This window comes from Anomaloglossus baeobatrachus, chromosome 4, assembly GCF_048569485.1.
Source record: "Anomaloglossus baeobatrachus isolate aAnoBae1 chromosome 4, aAnoBae1.hap1, whole genome shotgun sequence".
Lineage (NCBI taxonomy): Eukaryota > Metazoa > Chordata > Amphibia > Anura > Aromobatidae > Anomaloglossus > Anomaloglossus baeobatrachus.
This window is the reverse complement of record NC_134356.1, coordinates 442,366,555-442,382,621: the sequence shown is the minus strand read 5'-3', so window position 1 is coordinate 442,382,621 and position 16,067 is coordinate 442,366,555. Positions and strand designations below refer to the sequence as shown.

The window sequence follows — 16,067 nt, the reverse complement described above, 5'->3', positions numbered from 1 at the left end:
GGCTCAGCCCGGACCGTTATGTCAGTGGCTGATGGCTCCTTACTTAAGGTTCTGCGGTCCGCCCGGTTGTCCTTTGGGCCAAGTCGGTATGGGAACGGCAGGAGCTTGTTCTCCTCAGCTTACAGCAGTGCGGTTTTTTGTAACTTCTCTGCTTCTCTGGAGGAGATGCATTCTCTCACAGGGACTCTATGCCCAAAACGGTTGCCTGAACTCCAGACTTCAGTCTTTTCATCCTCTGCCAGGTCTGCCATGCTAGACGCCGCACGGCAGTGGTCTGGGCTACCTTCCTCGCTATCCGCAGGCTCCTGTGGCTTCGAAATTGGAAGGCAGATGCCTCTATGGAGGTTCCTGGCTGGGCTCCCCCTTGGTGGGCCCAGTTTCCCCGGAACCAAGCTGGGTGAAATTAAGGAAGCTCTTGGCGGGGAGTGTGCTTCCTCGCCACAATCCTAAACCAGGGAACCTGTCCAGGGCAGGAATCAGTTGAGGTTTCGGTGGTTTCCGTTCCTCCATCTGATCGTCCTCTAGCTCGGCCTAGGTTCATAGAACCAAATGGCTCGAAGCTGCGTCTTCAGAAGACCGCAGGAGATGCTGCCACTGAGCCAGCTTCCTCCGAGCTATCTAGCCACGCCAACAACCTCCTTGGTCGGTGGCAGGCTCTCTCCACTTGGCGACGTATGGTTCTAACACGTCTCCGTTCAGTGGGGGCGGGATTATATCTCCCATGGCTACAGGATGGAATTCTGTCCACCCGCCAAACAGATTTTTTCTGTCAACTCCTCCCGGCTCCAAGGCCGCCGCCTTCTCACAGGCCGTGGCATTTCTTGCAGACCAATGGAGTAATTGTACCGGTTCCCGACTGGGAACGGTTCTGAGATTTTTGCTTAAATCTATTCCTAGTCCCCGAAGAGGGCGGTGCCTTCCGACCTGGATCTTTAGCTTTTCAAGCATAGTCAGGTGTGGCGTTTTCACATGGAGTCTCGGTCTTGTTCCGTGTGTTTTTCACCGGATCAATCAAGAACCCAAGGAGATTCCCTAGCAGCCATCGGCATCAGAGATGCCTATCTGCAGGGGTCAATCGCAGTTTCACACCAGCGTTGACTACGTTTTGACAATCGGAGTGGTCCAATTCGTGGTTCTTCCCTTGGGGTTAGCCACGGCCCCTCGAGTATTCTCATTGGGGCAGCTGTGATTAGGGTCCTGCACCCCTAGGGATTGGCAGTGATCTTTTGCCCTGGACGGCCTTCTTGTCGGGGCTTCATCCAGTGCTGACTCTTAGCAGAGTGCTTCGCTCACTCTCGCCACTCTAACCTATTCGGGTGGCTTGTTTTTCTGCCCAAGTCCACTCTGACTTCGAACCAGAGGTTCTCAGGGACGCAATTCGAGACTCTATCGGCACTTGTGAAGCTGCTCTTAGTCGATCAGTAGTCCCTCCGCTGGCGGTCGGCGTCGTTCTATCAGACACCATATACAGGTGCTGGTCAGACGGTGGCATCAATGGAAGCGATTCCTTGCCCAGTTTCTCCTGCGTCCTCTGAGACTGGATGTTTTCCGCTGTACAAGCGAACTCCCTCCTCCCACGGGGTGGTGGCTTCGCCACTGACCAGAGGCTCGTTTCAGTGGTGGCTTCGGCCACTCTGTCTCAGGAGCGCTCCTTCCTGGCCCCGTCCCGGGTGAGCCTCACCAGGATGCTAGTCTATCCGCCTTGGGAGCAGTATATCTCCACCGTGGAGCGCAGGGCGCTTGGACTCTGTCCGAATCAGCCCTCTGGATCAATGTGCTGGAAATCAGAGCTGTATTTCTAGCTCTCTAAGCCTTCACCATCTGTTGGCGGCTAGGCACATTCGAGTCCAGTCGGACAACGTGACAGCGTTTTTCCTACGTCAGCTTCCAGGGCGGGACACTCAGCCGCCTGGCAATCTTGGCGGCTCAACATTCTTCAGTGGACAAGGGACTCCTAGTCCACCGTATCCGCAGCCCACATCCTAGATGTGAAAACTGCGAGGCAGACTATTTCAGCTGTCCAACCGTGGTCCACAATCCTCAGGTTTTGCGGTAGACACACTGGTTCATGTTTGACCCCAGCTTCGTCTCTTTACGTATTTTACCCTCTACCTCTTGTCCAGAGTCCTGCGCAAGATCAGTAAAGAGGGCCGTCGGGTCATTCTCATACTCCAGACTGACCCAGGCAGGCTTGGTACTCTGACCTGCTCCTTCTGTCCGTTGGGTTGCCATGGCATCTTCCGGACCGTCCAGACCTTTTCTCAAAAGGTCCGTTTTTTCCATCAGAATTCTGGATTCTCAGATTGACGGCGTAGCTCTTGAGTCCTGGATCTTGGCGACTTCTGGTATCCTTCCTGAAGTCATCTCCGCTATGACTCGAGCTCCAAAGTGTCCTTTGACCTTTTTGGCCTTGCCGACCCTCCTGTCCCTTCCACAGTCCGGTCTACAGCTAGGACTATCCCTCATTAAGGGACAGGTCTCGGCTCTGTCAGTATGTGCCAGCGGCGTATCGTCCGGCTGGCTCCGGTGCGCTCCTTTAAGGGCGCATCTCTCATCATTCCGCCTTCCGGCGGCCTATGGAGCCCTGGGACCTTAATCCGGTCCTCCCGGTTCCCGGAAACCCCCCTTTGCGCCTCTTGGGGAGGTTTCTTTGTTTCATCTTTCACAGAAAGTAGTCTTTCTAGTGGCTATATTTTCCCGCCAGAGAGTTCTGGCTGCACTCTCTCGAAGTCACCCCCTTTTTTTGGTCTTTTGCATCAAGACAAGGTGGTCTCCGTCCGACTCCGGACTTTTTTCCCTAAGGTGGTTACTGCTTCCACCTTATCCGGGGCAATTTTCCTGCCTTCCTTTTGTCCGGCTCCTGTTCATCGCTTGAGGAAGCGTTGCATATCCTGGATCTGGTGCGGGCGCTCCGGATCTATGTGTCTCGCACCGCCGTTATTAGGCGGTGCACCTCTCTCTGGTGCTGACTGCTAGTCAGCGTAGCGGTCTCTCGGCATCTAAGCCGACCCTGGTTCGTTGGCTTAGGTCGGCCATTTCGGAGACCTACAAGTGTACTCAAGTGCCTTCCCCGCCGGGGATCAGAGCACATTTGATCAGACCTGTCGGCGCCTTTTTGGGCTTTCAGGCACCAGGTTACGGCTCAGTAGGTCTGTCAGACTGCAGCTCGAATTAGTCTGCATACTTTTTCGAAGCACTACCCAAGGCATGCTCATGCTTTGGCAGACGCGGGCTTGGGCAGACGCATCTTTCCGGCGTCTGTCGCCCATTTGTGAAGTTAGGTTTGCCTGCTTCTCAGTTGTCTGTTTATTCCCACCCATGGACTGCTTTTGAACGTCCCATGGTCTGGGTCTCCCATAGGAACGATAAAGAAAAAGAGAATTTTGTTTACTTACCGTAAATTCTTTTTCTTATAGTTCCGTCATGGGAGACCCAGCACCCTCCCTATTGCCTGTTGGCAGGTTTCTTGTTCCGTGTGTCTTCACCGGCTGTTATTGTTGTAGACAGAGGTTCCGGCTCTTCCGGATTTTACTCTGTCTCTTCTTGTGGGTGGATGTCCTCCTTCAGCTTTTGCACTAAACTGGCTAGGACTGGCTAGCAGGGGGTGTATATGCTAGGAGGGAGGAGCTACACGTTTTGAGTGTAGTAACTTTGTGTGTCCTCCGGGGGCAGTAGCTATACACCCATGGTCTGGGTCTCCCATGACGGAACTATAAGAAAAAGAATTTACGGTAAGTAAACAAAATTCTCTTTTTTTATCTCTTTATTAATGACTTTGTGGATGGAATTACTTGGGACTACAGAACAGGAGAAGGACTTGGGTATTCTGGTCACAAGTAAGCTGAGCAGCAGCACTCAATGTCAGGCAGCAGCTGCTACAGCAAACACGATTTTAAGGTGTTTAAAAAAAGATAATCCCATGATCTTAAGGTATTGTTACCCCTCTATAAATCCTAGTAGTGGACAACCCCTTTTAACAACCTTGTGGATGGAATTAAGAGTGAAGTGTTAGGTTTTGCTGATGCCACCAAACTATATAAAATATTCAAAACTGACCTTGATTGTACAAAATTACAAAACGATCTGGAGAAGATATCAGAATGGGCAGATACTTGGCAAATGAGATTTAATGTTGATAAATGTAGAGTAATGCACCTAGGACGGAGTAATCCTATAACTGCGTATACATTAAATGGAAGTAAACTTGGGACTACAGAACAGGAGAAGGACTTGGGTATTCTCATTACAAATAAGCTGAGCAGCAGCACTCAATGTCAAGCAGCAGCTGCTAAAGCAAACAAGATTTTAGGGTGTATAAAAAGAGAGTTTATAATGTGATCCCAACGTATTGTTACACCCCTTTACATCACTTGTAAGGCCACATCTGGAATATGGGATCCAGTTCTGGGCTCCACATTTTAAATAGAACATTCAGAAGTTAGAGTCAGTTCAAAGGCGGGCAACTAGATTATTACAAGGGATGGAAGGCCTCCCATATGATGACAGGTTGGAAAAGATAGGATTGTTTAGCTGAGAAAAAAAGACATCTCGGAGATCTCATTTACATGTGTAGTCAATAGAAAAGACTGTCACAAGACTTAATGTACCGTCACACTAAGCGACGCTCCAGCGATCCCACCAGCAACCTGACCTGGCAGGGATCGCTGGAGCGTCGCTACACTGGTTGCTGGTGAGCTGTCAAACAGGCAGATCTCCCCAGCAACCAGTGATCAGCCCCCAGCCAGCAGCGACACGTGGAAGCGATGCTGCGCTTGGTAACTAAGGTAAATATCGGGTAACCAACCCGATATTTACCTTGGTTACCAGCACTTAGCGCTGGCTAATTACCTGATGTGTAGTCTGGCTATGTGTGCAGGGAGCAGGGAGCCGGCACTCGCAGCATGAGAGCGGCGGACGCTGGTAACTAAGGTAAATATCGGGTAACCAAGGAAATGGCTTCTTGGTTACCCGATATTCACCTTTGTTACCAGCGTCCGCAGAAGCCGGCTCCCTGCTCACTGCACATTTAGTTGTTGCTCTCTCGCTGTCACACACAGCGATGTGTGCTTCACAGCGGGAGAGCAACAACTAAAAAATGGTCCAGGACATTCAGCAACAACCAACGACCTCACAGCAGGGGCCAGGTTGTTGCTGGATGTCACACACTGCAACATCGCTAGCAACATCGCTGTTACGTCACAAAAGTCGTGCCTCAGCAGCGATGTTGCTAGCGATGTTGCTTAGTGTGATGTGGCCTTTATTCCTTACAAAGCCAGTACTAAGGACCAGGGGGCATTCATTAGGAAAGTTGATTCTGGCAGCTAAATAGGAAAGGGTTCTTTACAGTTAGAGCAGTCAGACTATAGAATGCCCTACCACAAGAGGTAGTAATGGCAGACACTATACCAGCTTCTAAAAAATGGCAGGATGATTTCCTCAGTACACACAACATTGTTGGTCATAGATAATTTCTTCATCGTTCCTTATGGGAGACCCAGACCATGGGTGTATAGCTTCTGCCTCCGGAGGACACACAAAGTACTACACTAAAAAGTGTAGCTCCTCCCTCCGAGCATATACACCCCCTGGATGACCAAATCTAGCCAGTTCAATGCTTTGTGTTCAGGAGGATCACACATGCATTTTCATCTGATTTTTGATTTTAAAGAAAAGCGGGTCCAAGCTGGACCCCCGGCATGTCCCTTCTCACCCCACTGTGTCGGCGGTGCTGTTAAGGTTGATTTCAAGGCTGGAGCCTTTACATGCCGCGCTCCTTCACCATCCCTCGGGCTCTAGCTTGAAGTGGGAGCCAGCACGGTTCTCACTGCTTTGCAGGAGACCGGTCTCCATCCGCAGCCCTCTCAGGACCCTGCCGGACGGAGCACTCATCCCTCAGGGACCTGGCCCTGCGTCTCTCAAGCTTTACCGGCGGCCTTTGGATCCCTGGGACCTTAATCTGGTCCTCACGGCCTTACAGAAACCCCCCTTTGAGCCTCTTAGGGAAGTTTCTTTGTTTCGACTTTCACAGAAAGTCGTTTTTCTGGTGGCCATAACTTCTCTCAGGAGAGTCTCTGATTTGGCCGCGCACTCTTCGGAATCACCTTTTTTGGTTTTTCACCAAGACAAGGTAGTTCTCCGTCCGACTCCGGACTTTCTTGCTAAGGTGGTGTCTCCTTTCCACCTTAACCAGGACATTTCATTGCCTTCCTTTTGTCCGGCCCCTGTTCATCGCTTTGAGAAAGCGTTGCATACTTTAGATCTGGTGCGGGCGCTCCGGATCTATGTGTCACGCACCGCCGCTCTTAGGCGGTGCACCTCTCTTTTTGTGCTGACCACAGGTCAGCGCAAGGGTCTCTCGGCTTCTAAACCGACCCTAGCTCGTTGGATTAGGTCGGCCATATCCGATGCCTACCAGAGTACTCAGGTGCCTCCCCCGCCAGGGATCAAGGCACACTCGACCAGAGCTGTCGGTGCCTCTTGGGCTTTCAGGCACCAGGCTACGGCTCAGCAGGTCTGTCAGGCTGCCACTTGGTCTAGTCTGCACACCTTTTCAAAGCACTACCAAGTGCATGCTCATGCTTCGGCAGATGCGAGCTTGGGCAGACGCATCCTTCAGGCGGCTGTCGCCCATTTGTGAAGTTAGGTTTTGCCTACTTCTCAGTTTTGTTTATTTCCCACCCATGGACTGCTTTGAGACGTCCCATGGTCTGGGTCTCCCATAAGGAACGATGAAGAAAAAGAGAATTTTGTTTACTTACCGTAAATTCTTTTTCTTATAGTTCCGACATGGGAGACCCAGCACCCTCCCTGTTGCCTGTTGGCAGTTTTCTTGTTCCGTGTGTTTTCACCGGCTGTTGTTGTAGTCAGAGGTTCCGGTTGTTCCGGGTTTTGCTCTGTCTCTACTTGTGGGTGGATGTCCTCCTTCAGCTTTTGCACTAAACTGGCTAGATTTGGTCATCCAGGGGGTGTATATGCTCGGAGGGAGGAGCTACACTTTTTAGTGTAGTACTTTGTGTGTCCTCCGGAGGCAGAAGCTATACACCCATGGTCTGGGTCTCCCATGTCGGAACTATAAGAAAAAGAATTTACGGTAAGTAAACAAAATTCTCTTTTTAATGACAGAATATATACTTGGTGGAGGAAGGCTGAACTTGATAGACTTGGGTCATTATTCAACATACGTAACTAAGTAAATATAATGGTTACCACTCTAAGTCTAGAATATTATTGTCTTTTATAGGACTTTGTAACTCAGTTTTCAGTATTATTGCCAAGAAAAGTTATCCCTACCCGACAAAGGATCCAGGAATTTTTTTGGAGGATGGGTCACAGCCCTGATCAGTATCAAGTTGGCAAAACCATGGTGAGAAGAGTAATCTACAATTTTCCCGCAAAATTAAAATGATTGATGACTTTTGTATCATGTGGTGTTTTTCTTCTACTCTGCAATAAGTCTTCAGATTTTACATTTGCCAATTACATTTCCTTTTAGGTTTTCCTGAAGGAGCAGGAGCGACAGTGCCTGCGGGACATGTTACATCAGACAGTGTTACAGCGCATCACCCTCCTACAGCAATGGCTAAGAGCCATGCTAGAGCGCAAGAGATTTTTGCATCTTAAAGATGCTGCTATCACCATTCAGGTACCTATTCATTTTGTCTCAAACACGTGATATTTTATTTATCTTTCATGTTTTCAACAGTTGGGTAATCATTTTCTTATCTATTACAGAGACACTGGCGGTATTACAAGAAAAGATGGAGTGAAGAAGAAATGCAAGCCAAAGAACATACCTTTTATCAGGCTGCTTGCATTGTACAGTCATGGTGGAAAGGTTACAAAGCCAGACAGGGTTACCTGAAAATAAAGGAATCCACTATCATTATACAGACATCTTGGCGAAAATATTGGCTTCACAGGCAGAGGGCAGCAATATGCATCCAAACTGCATGGAGGAGCCACATCGCAAGGAAGCAGTATAAATGCAAAAGAAAGCACATTATCACTTTGCAAGCAGCATGTAGAGGTTTCTTAGCAAGGCGAAGGTAATACATAGAATGGTAGAGTTGGAATCGACCTCCTGGGTCATCCAGTCCACCCCCTGCTCAAAGCAGGATTCACTAAATCATCCCAGACAGATGTCCATCCAACCTCTTTTTGAAGACTTCCATTGAAGGAGCACTCGCCACATCTTGTGGCAGCCTGTTCCACTCGTTGATCACCCTCACTGTCAACAAGTGTTTTTCTAATATCTAATCTTTCTCTTCCCCATCAATCGTCCCCACATCTGTGCCGTAAATTTTTATAGCAAAGAGGTTTTATTTTTAGAATTTTCAAGTTATTTATATATCTTATTTTTTTTTTTTTTATTTCATAGGGTACGATCATTGAAACAAGAAATTCCAAACCATTTGATGGATGACAATTCTTTTGATGATAATAGTAATGCAGTCTTCAAGTCACCACTTCAATCTCCAGACACTGATGTCAGCCATTGGGAAGACATCTCTGAACGGAGCCACTCAAACCCACCAAGTACAACACTTTCTGGAAGGGGTAGTGAAGTACAGTTTAGAGAGAGACCAAAATCTTTGGAGGATCCCAATCAAAGAAAAGTGGTCCGAGCCAAAAGAGAAAGCCGACGAATGAGAGAGCTAGAGCAGGCACAGTTTAGTCTTGAACTGCTAAAAGTACGTAGTAGTGGAGGCGTGTCTCCATCAGATGAGAAACGTTGGTCTGCAGAGTTAATTCAAGATAAGGTTCCAGATACCCCTGAAAGTGAGGGATCTTTTGGCAGCTTGGAACTAATAAGCTGTGAAGAAAACCTACAGCCTCCTGGGGAACCTACTACAAATATGCTATCCTACAACCAACCATCAGACTCTCCAACTCATAGGCCTCCTAAAATTTCCAGTAAAACTTCACAAGATTCCCTTGAAATTCCTGACTCTTTGATTTCTCAAGAAGCAGAGTCTTTTATTTCGAAACCAATGGATTCTCACTCATGTACCTCTGTCAGCTCAATCACAAGAGACGTAGAAAACAATCCTAAGCTTGAAACTCCATCTACCAATGATAAACCAACAATGCACTCCAACAATGAGCTTCCAAGTTCTTGTATTTCTAGTCCAAAAGCTGCAAACTCTTTACCAATACCACACGTCAAAAGTCCTGAGGGGATTTCTAACAGTGAGTTGCCTCATTCTAATGGCATTCCTCGTGTTTCTTCTGACAAAAACACAAGCTCTAGTAGAGAAGAAAATATTTCATCCAATGGACATCTCACATTACCAGTTCAAACTTCTTTACCAATTCCTACAATCCAAGAGTCTTCGGTCTCTGATACAAAAACACTCCAAACACAAAATGAAGACTCTTCTGAGATCCAGAAGGGTTTAATGTCCTGTCATTCCCCATCACCTTTAACCAATGCAGTTGATATTGCCTGGGGTCCTTCATCCAGTTGGAGACAAAAGCCTTCTGCACCTGAACTGTCAGAAAGTGCACCAGCCAAAGCTTCCGTCCCATTTTCTTACAAAGCTCACACTCGTGATCCCCAACTTTCCTGTAGCCTCCCCACTTTTTATGTCCCAAACCAGGGAGTGCTTAAAATACAGGAACACAAAGATCTTGGAGTTGGTTCTTCAGACACCGTCCTTCAAAGACTTCAGAAACTTAATAAAGAGAAGGAGGAGCTCCAGAAACAGCTGCAGCAAGAAAAAGAAAGACTTATGATGGAGCAAATTCGCAAAGAAAAACATGAGCTTGAGAGACAACGTAAACTGCAAGAACAACAGGGACACAACAAAGATCAAGATAACCCTTTGCACTTTCCAAAGACTTCTACAAAGAAGCAGTCTGATAGGCCACAGTCTCTTCTGTTACAAGCTACACCCTGGAAGAGTCCTCCCTCTAAGACCGAGATCAAAGGATTAACAGTTAAAGGGAAGACTGGCTTGGTCTTACACAATGACCGTCCAGTCAGCATGTTTTTGGAGCAAAGGGAGTTACGGGACGCTCCAAAGGGAGATGTGACCGGAGACGTAGGTGATCCAGGGAGACGTCCTTGGATGCAAACCACTGTGAATTCCACCATCTTTTTTACCCCCAAAGGAACTATTACTAGTGAAGCAGAGTAAGTCATAAATTGGTATTTGTGGCATAGAAACAAATATTTTAAGTATTTTAACTTTTAAAAATGGATTCCACACACCCATAAAATGCATTTATACAATTCTCATTTAATACTTCTACTGAAACCTTTATGAAAGCATTTTCAAAAGTTAATGCAGTGAAAGCTAAGAGAATGATGTTCATGTGTGGAGGTAACCAAGTGCGGAATAAACTACAGGGCCATTTTTAAGAATTTTTTAAAGCACCACCTAAGTGGTGTTTTCTTTCACCTCTGGAGTGATTCTTTTAATCTAAAGCCCATGCCCCTGGTCTTATACTCACCTTCCAGTGTTTTTACCATTTATTGGCACCAATCCAGTCCTGCAGCGCCACCTTGTGACCACATCCTTTGACTGACCGGAAATCAAAAGTTATGTCACAAGGTCTCAATGCACATCTATGAGCCAGAACGAGGCTGTCATAGACTTGCATTGAACAGTGACCTCCGGCTCGCTCCATGAAACACTGGAGCAGTCAGCCGTTCACAAACTGCAGGAGAGCGGCGGTGACAGAAGATGAAGAAGTAGGAGGGTGAGTGTAATACTAAGTGCTGGGAACTTACTTAGAAGCAGCACTCCAGCAGTAAAATGTAAAAATAACGCTGGAGTGGGGCTTTAAAGTGCACCAATCACCAGGATTTTCCTATGTAACCTAAAGCCAGTGCTATACTAGCGCTATCATGCTAATTCTATATATACCTTTAGTTGGCAGCTCGGATGTATAGGTTTTGAAACACAAGCAAGTAAAGTTTGTAAAATGAGCAGCTTTTGAATGACAGCAGCTGCTGATTAGTGATAGCTGGGGTGGGTATTCACAATGATCCCCTCCCCCTGCCTGTCTGTCCTCCCACTATCTGTTATTTATGCTAATTCTAATATAGAATCTATTTACTAACTGAATAGAAGGACCTGTGCTGATGTCATACCCAAGTGACCAGAAGGGGTGGGCCCTCAGCCAACAGAAAAATAATGTTGCTTTCTGATATCCGCTATTTCTTTGTCGCTCCATTGGGAGACCCAGACAATTGGGTGTATAGCTTCTGCCTCCGGAGGCCACACAAAGTATTACACTTTAAAAAGTGTAACCCCTCCCCTCTGCCTATACACCCTCCCGTGGATCACTGGCTCCTCAGTTTTATGCTTTGTGTGGAAGGAGGCACACATCCACTCATGCATTCTCATATTAGTTATGTCGGTTGGAAGAAAAGAGGGCCCCCACGGGGCCCCCGGCATGTTCCCTTCTCACCCCACTATGTCGGCGGTGTTGTTAAGGTTGAGGTACCCATTGCGGGTACAAAGGCCGGAGCCTCATGCCGTCTCCTTCACCATCCCTTAGCGGCTCTGGGAGAAGTGGGATCCTGAACGGTCAGCCATTTGCTGGGACCGTGCTCCCTCCGCAGCCCCTGTGGGAATCTGCCGGACCGGAGTCTAGTCAACCTCAGGGACCGAGCCCTGCAACTCTAAGGTACTCTGTGTCCCCATTGGGAATATGCAGGAGCGCACCTTCTTCCCGGATGCTGCGGCAGCTGCTGAATTGAGAAGACCGGCGGACTTCCGCGCCGACCGTGCCTGCTTGTCGGGCGCGGTCTCAAATTTAGTCCCCGGCTTCATCGCGGCCTAGTCGCAAAAATCCCGCCCCCGGGCCTGCCTGTCAGGGATAAGGGCGGGACTGCCGACCTGACGTCGGATGTGAGGGCTGGAGCATCCTGCATGTTTCCTCCCCCCTCACTGATCACTGTGGGGACCCCAGATTCCCGCACTTTCCTGGCACCGCCCACGGCTCCACTCCTCCCCTGAGATCTCCGGCAGCCATTTTTTGGGCATTCTGCCGGTGGAGGATTCTCAGGAACAGCTCTGCAGCTCCAGGGGACCTAAAGCTGGGAATCTGGAGGCACACACTCCGCTTGTTAGCGGTCGGTAAGCCACACCGGTCACCCGGTGCTGGTCCCCCCCAGGGTGCCGGAATAGATACGTATTTATATATATATATATATTTCTGTTCGGTCGGGCTGTATACCCTGTTTTTGCCCATATACCCTCAGTGATCATTCTCCTAGGAGACAACAGCAAGTCGTCCACAAGGAGCAAAGCTGTTAAGGCACAGGGTTTTTTTGCGGCCTGTACCTCTTGTGGGGCTATGTTACCTGCGGGTTCCACCTACCCTCACTGTGAGCAATGCTCGACCCCTGTTTCACTTGCTCAGCCGGAGCCTCGGTCACTAGTGGACCCCTCGGCTCATGTAGACCCCCCTGCTCACCCTGTCCAGGCGGCAGGGACAGAGTTCTCCTCTTTTGCTGAGAAACTCTCTGAGTCACTTTCACAATCCATGGCTCAGTCTATGGACAAATGGTCTGCCAAGCTGCTAGAAGCTTTGCAGTCCAGACCGGTCCTTACACAGGCCCCGGCCCCTGTTGGATCGTCACCTCCAGGCCCCGCTCGGTCAGAGCCGCAGCGCGCTCCCAGGTTGGGCCCTAGGTCCCACGCGGAGGACTCCTGCCAGGACCACAGTCCTAGACAGGCTAAGCGGGCTCGCTGGGAATCTTCCCCGACTTCTTCACGCTGCTCGGGTTCCCAGCTTGAGGACTCTCTGGAGGACGAGGCGGACGTCGCAGCTCAGGGTTCTGACCCTGACGTCGCCCTTAACCTTGATACACCTGAGGGGGACGCATTAGTGAATGATCTTATCTCGTCCATCAACCAGGTGTTGGATCTCTCTCCCCCGCCTCCTACTGTGGAGGAGTCGGCGTTTCAGCAGCAGAAACACCAGTTTCGGTTCCCCAAACGTACACGTAGTGCGTTCTTCGATCACTCTAACTTCAGAGACGCTGTCCAGAAGCCCAGAGCGGTTCCGGACAAGCGCTTTACTAAACGCCTCACTGACACGCGTTACCCCTTCCCCGCTGAAGTCGTTAAGGGGTGGGCTCAATGTCCCAAGGTGGATCCTCCAGTCTCTAGATTGGCGGCTAGATCTGTGGTATCGGTGGCAGATGGCTCATCGCTAAAGGATGCCACTGACAGGCAGATAGAGCTCCTGGTGAAGTCCATCTATGAGGCCACGGGCGCGTCTTTTGCCCCGGCCTTTGCAGCCGTGTGGGCACTCCAAGCTATCTCGGCTTGTCTGACTGAGATTAATGCTGTCACACGTAATTCTGCTCCGCAAGTTGCGTCTTTGACTTCTCAAGCGTCAGCTTTTTCTTCCTACGCCATGAACGCAGTCCTAGACTCGGCTAGCCGTACAGCTGTGGCATCCGCTAACTCTGTGGCAGTCCGCAGGGCCATGTGGCTGCGCGAATGGAAGGCAGACTCGGCCTCCAAGAGGTTCTTAACCGGTTTGCCGTTTTTTGGCGAACGCTTGTTTGGCGAACGATTGGATGAAATTATTAAGGAATCCAAGGGAAAGGACTCCTCCTTACCCCAGTCCAGACCTAAGAGACCTCAACAACGGAAAATACAATCGAGGTTTCGGTCCTTTCGTCCCTCCGCCAAGCCCCAATCCTCTTCGTCCAGCAGGCAGGAGAAAGGCCAGAGGAACTCCTATGCGTGGCGGTCCAAGTCACGCCCCCAAAAGGTCGCAGGAGGCACTGCCTCCAAGGCGGCCTCCTCATGACTCTCGGCATCCCCTAACCGCATCCTCGGTCGGTGGCAGGCTCTCCCGCTTTGGCGACGCCTGGTGGCCACATGTTCAAGACCGATGGGTGAGAGACATTCTGTCTCACGGTTACAGGATAGAGTTCAGCTCCCGTCCTGCGGCTCGTTTCTTCAGAACCACTCCGCCTCCCGCTCAGGCCGATGCACTTTTTCAGGCGGTGGACGCTCTGAAGACAGAAGGAGTTGTGACCACCGTTCCCCTTCAGGAACGTGGTCGCGGCTTTTACTCCAACTTGTTCGTGGTGCCAAAAAAGGACGGATCATTCCGTCCCGTTCTGGACCTCAAACTGCTCAACAGACACGTGAGAACCAGAAGGTTTCGGATGGAATCTCTCCGCTCAGTCATCGCCTCGATGTCACAAGGAGACTTCCTAGCATCGATCGACATCAAAGATGCTTATCTCCACGTGCCGATCGCACCCGAACATCAACGCTTCTTGCGTTTCGCCATCAGGGACGAACACCTTCAGTTCGTGGCATTGCCTTTCGGCCTGGCGACAGCCCCACGGGTTTTCACCAAAGTCATGGCATCCGTCGTGGCGGTCCTACACTCTCAGGGCCACTCGGTGATTCCCTACCTAGACTATCTCCTAGTCAGGGCCCCTTCTCGGGTGGCGTGTCAACACAGCCTTACAGTCGCTCTGACGACTCTCCAGCAGTTCGGGTGGATCATCAACTTCCCAAAATCCAAGTTGACACCGACCCAGTCACTGACTTACCTCGGGATGGAGTTTCATACACAGTCAGCGGTAGTCAAGCTACCGCGAGACAAACAGCTTTCTCTGCAGGCAGGGGTGCAATCACTTCTTCGGAGTCAGTCACACCCCTTAAGGCGCCTCATGCACTTCCTAGGGAAGATGGTGGCAGCGATGGAGGCAGTGCCGTTCGCGCAATTCCATCTACGGCAGCTCCAATGGGACATTCTCCGCAAATGGGACAGGAGGTCGGCTTCCCTCGACAGGAACGTCTCTCTTTCCCTTGCAACCAAGACGTCATTTCAGTGGTGGCTCCTTCCCAATTCTCTATCGCAGGGAAAATCCTTCCTACCCCCAACCTGGGCTGTGGTCACCACGGACGCGAGCCTGTCAGGGTGGGGAGAGGTTTTTCTCCACCACAGGGCTCAGGGAACCTGGACTCCGATAGTCTTCCCTTCAGATCAATGTTCTGGAAATAAGGGCAGTGTATCTAGCCCTATTGGCTTTTCAGCGGTGGCTGGAGGGCAGGCAGATCCGTATCCAGTCGGACAACGCCACTGCCGTCGCATACATCAACCACCAAGGCGGCACTCGCAGTCGTCAAGCCTTCCAGGAAGTCCGGCGGATTCTGCAGTGGGTGGAAGCCACAGCCTCCACCATCTCCGCAGTTCACATCCCGGGCGTAGAAAACTGGGAAGCAGATTTTCTCAGTCGTCAGGGCATGGATGCGGGGGAATGGTCTCTGCACCCAGAAGTGTTTCGAGAGATCTGTCGCCGCTGTAAACGCCGGACGTCGATCTCATGGCGACACGGCACAACAACAAAGTCCCGGCATTCATGGCACGGTCTCAGGATCACAGAGCGCGGACGCGTTAGTTCAGGACTGGTCGCAGTTCCGACTGCCTTATGTGTTTCCTCCTCTGGCGATGCTTCCCAGAGTGTTACGCAAGATCAGGTCCGACTGCCGTCGCGCCATTCTCGTCGCTCCAGACTGGCCGAGGCGGTCGTGGTACCCGGATCTGTGGCATCTCACGGTGGGTCAGCCGTGGGCGCTTCCAGACCGCCCAGACTTGCTGTCACAAGGGCCATTTTTCCATCTGAATTCTGTAGCCCTCAACCTGACTGTGTGGCCATTGAGTCCTGGCTCCTAGCGTCTTCAGGGTTATCTCAGGATGTCATTGCCACCATGAGACAGGCCAGGAAGCCAACGTCCGCCAAGATCTATTACAGGTCTTGGCAAATCTTCTTATCCTGGTGCTCTGATAACGGTTTTTCTCCATGGTCGTTTGCCTTACCCACTTTTCTTTCATTCCTCCAATCCGGAATGGACAAGGGTTTGTCACTCGGCTCTCTCAAGGGCCAAGTATCGGCGCTCTCCGTATTTTTTCAAAAGCGTCTAGCCAGGCTTCTGCCGGTCCGCACGTTCCTGCGGGGAGTTTGCCACATAGTCCCACCTTACAAGCGTCCGCTGGAACCCTGGGATCTTAACAGGGTGCTAATGGCTCTTCAGAAACTACCTTTCGAGCCGCTGCGAGATGTTTCTTTATCACGT

General features: G+C 50.2%; 1 protein-coding gene across 5 annotated transcripts in view; it reads left to right on the top strand.

The window, feature by feature from the left end:
* MYO9A (myosin IXA) overlaps positions 1-16,067 on the top strand; it is a 235,568-nt gene that overhangs the window by 118,038 nt on the left and 101,463 nt on the right. For all 5 annotated transcript variants that reach the window (XM_075345532.1, XM_075345530.1, XM_075345533.1 and 2 more), the window contains 4 exons: positions 7,241-7,363; positions 7,493-7,642; positions 7,732-8,045; positions 8,378-10,135. In XM_075345532.1, the coding sequence (XP_075201647.1) occupies positions 7,241-7,363; positions 7,493-7,642; positions 7,732-8,045; positions 8,378-10,135 (2,345 nt within the window). The remainder of the gene's footprint in view (positions 1-7,240; positions 7,364-7,492; positions 7,643-7,731; positions 8,046-8,377; positions 10,136-16,067) is intronic.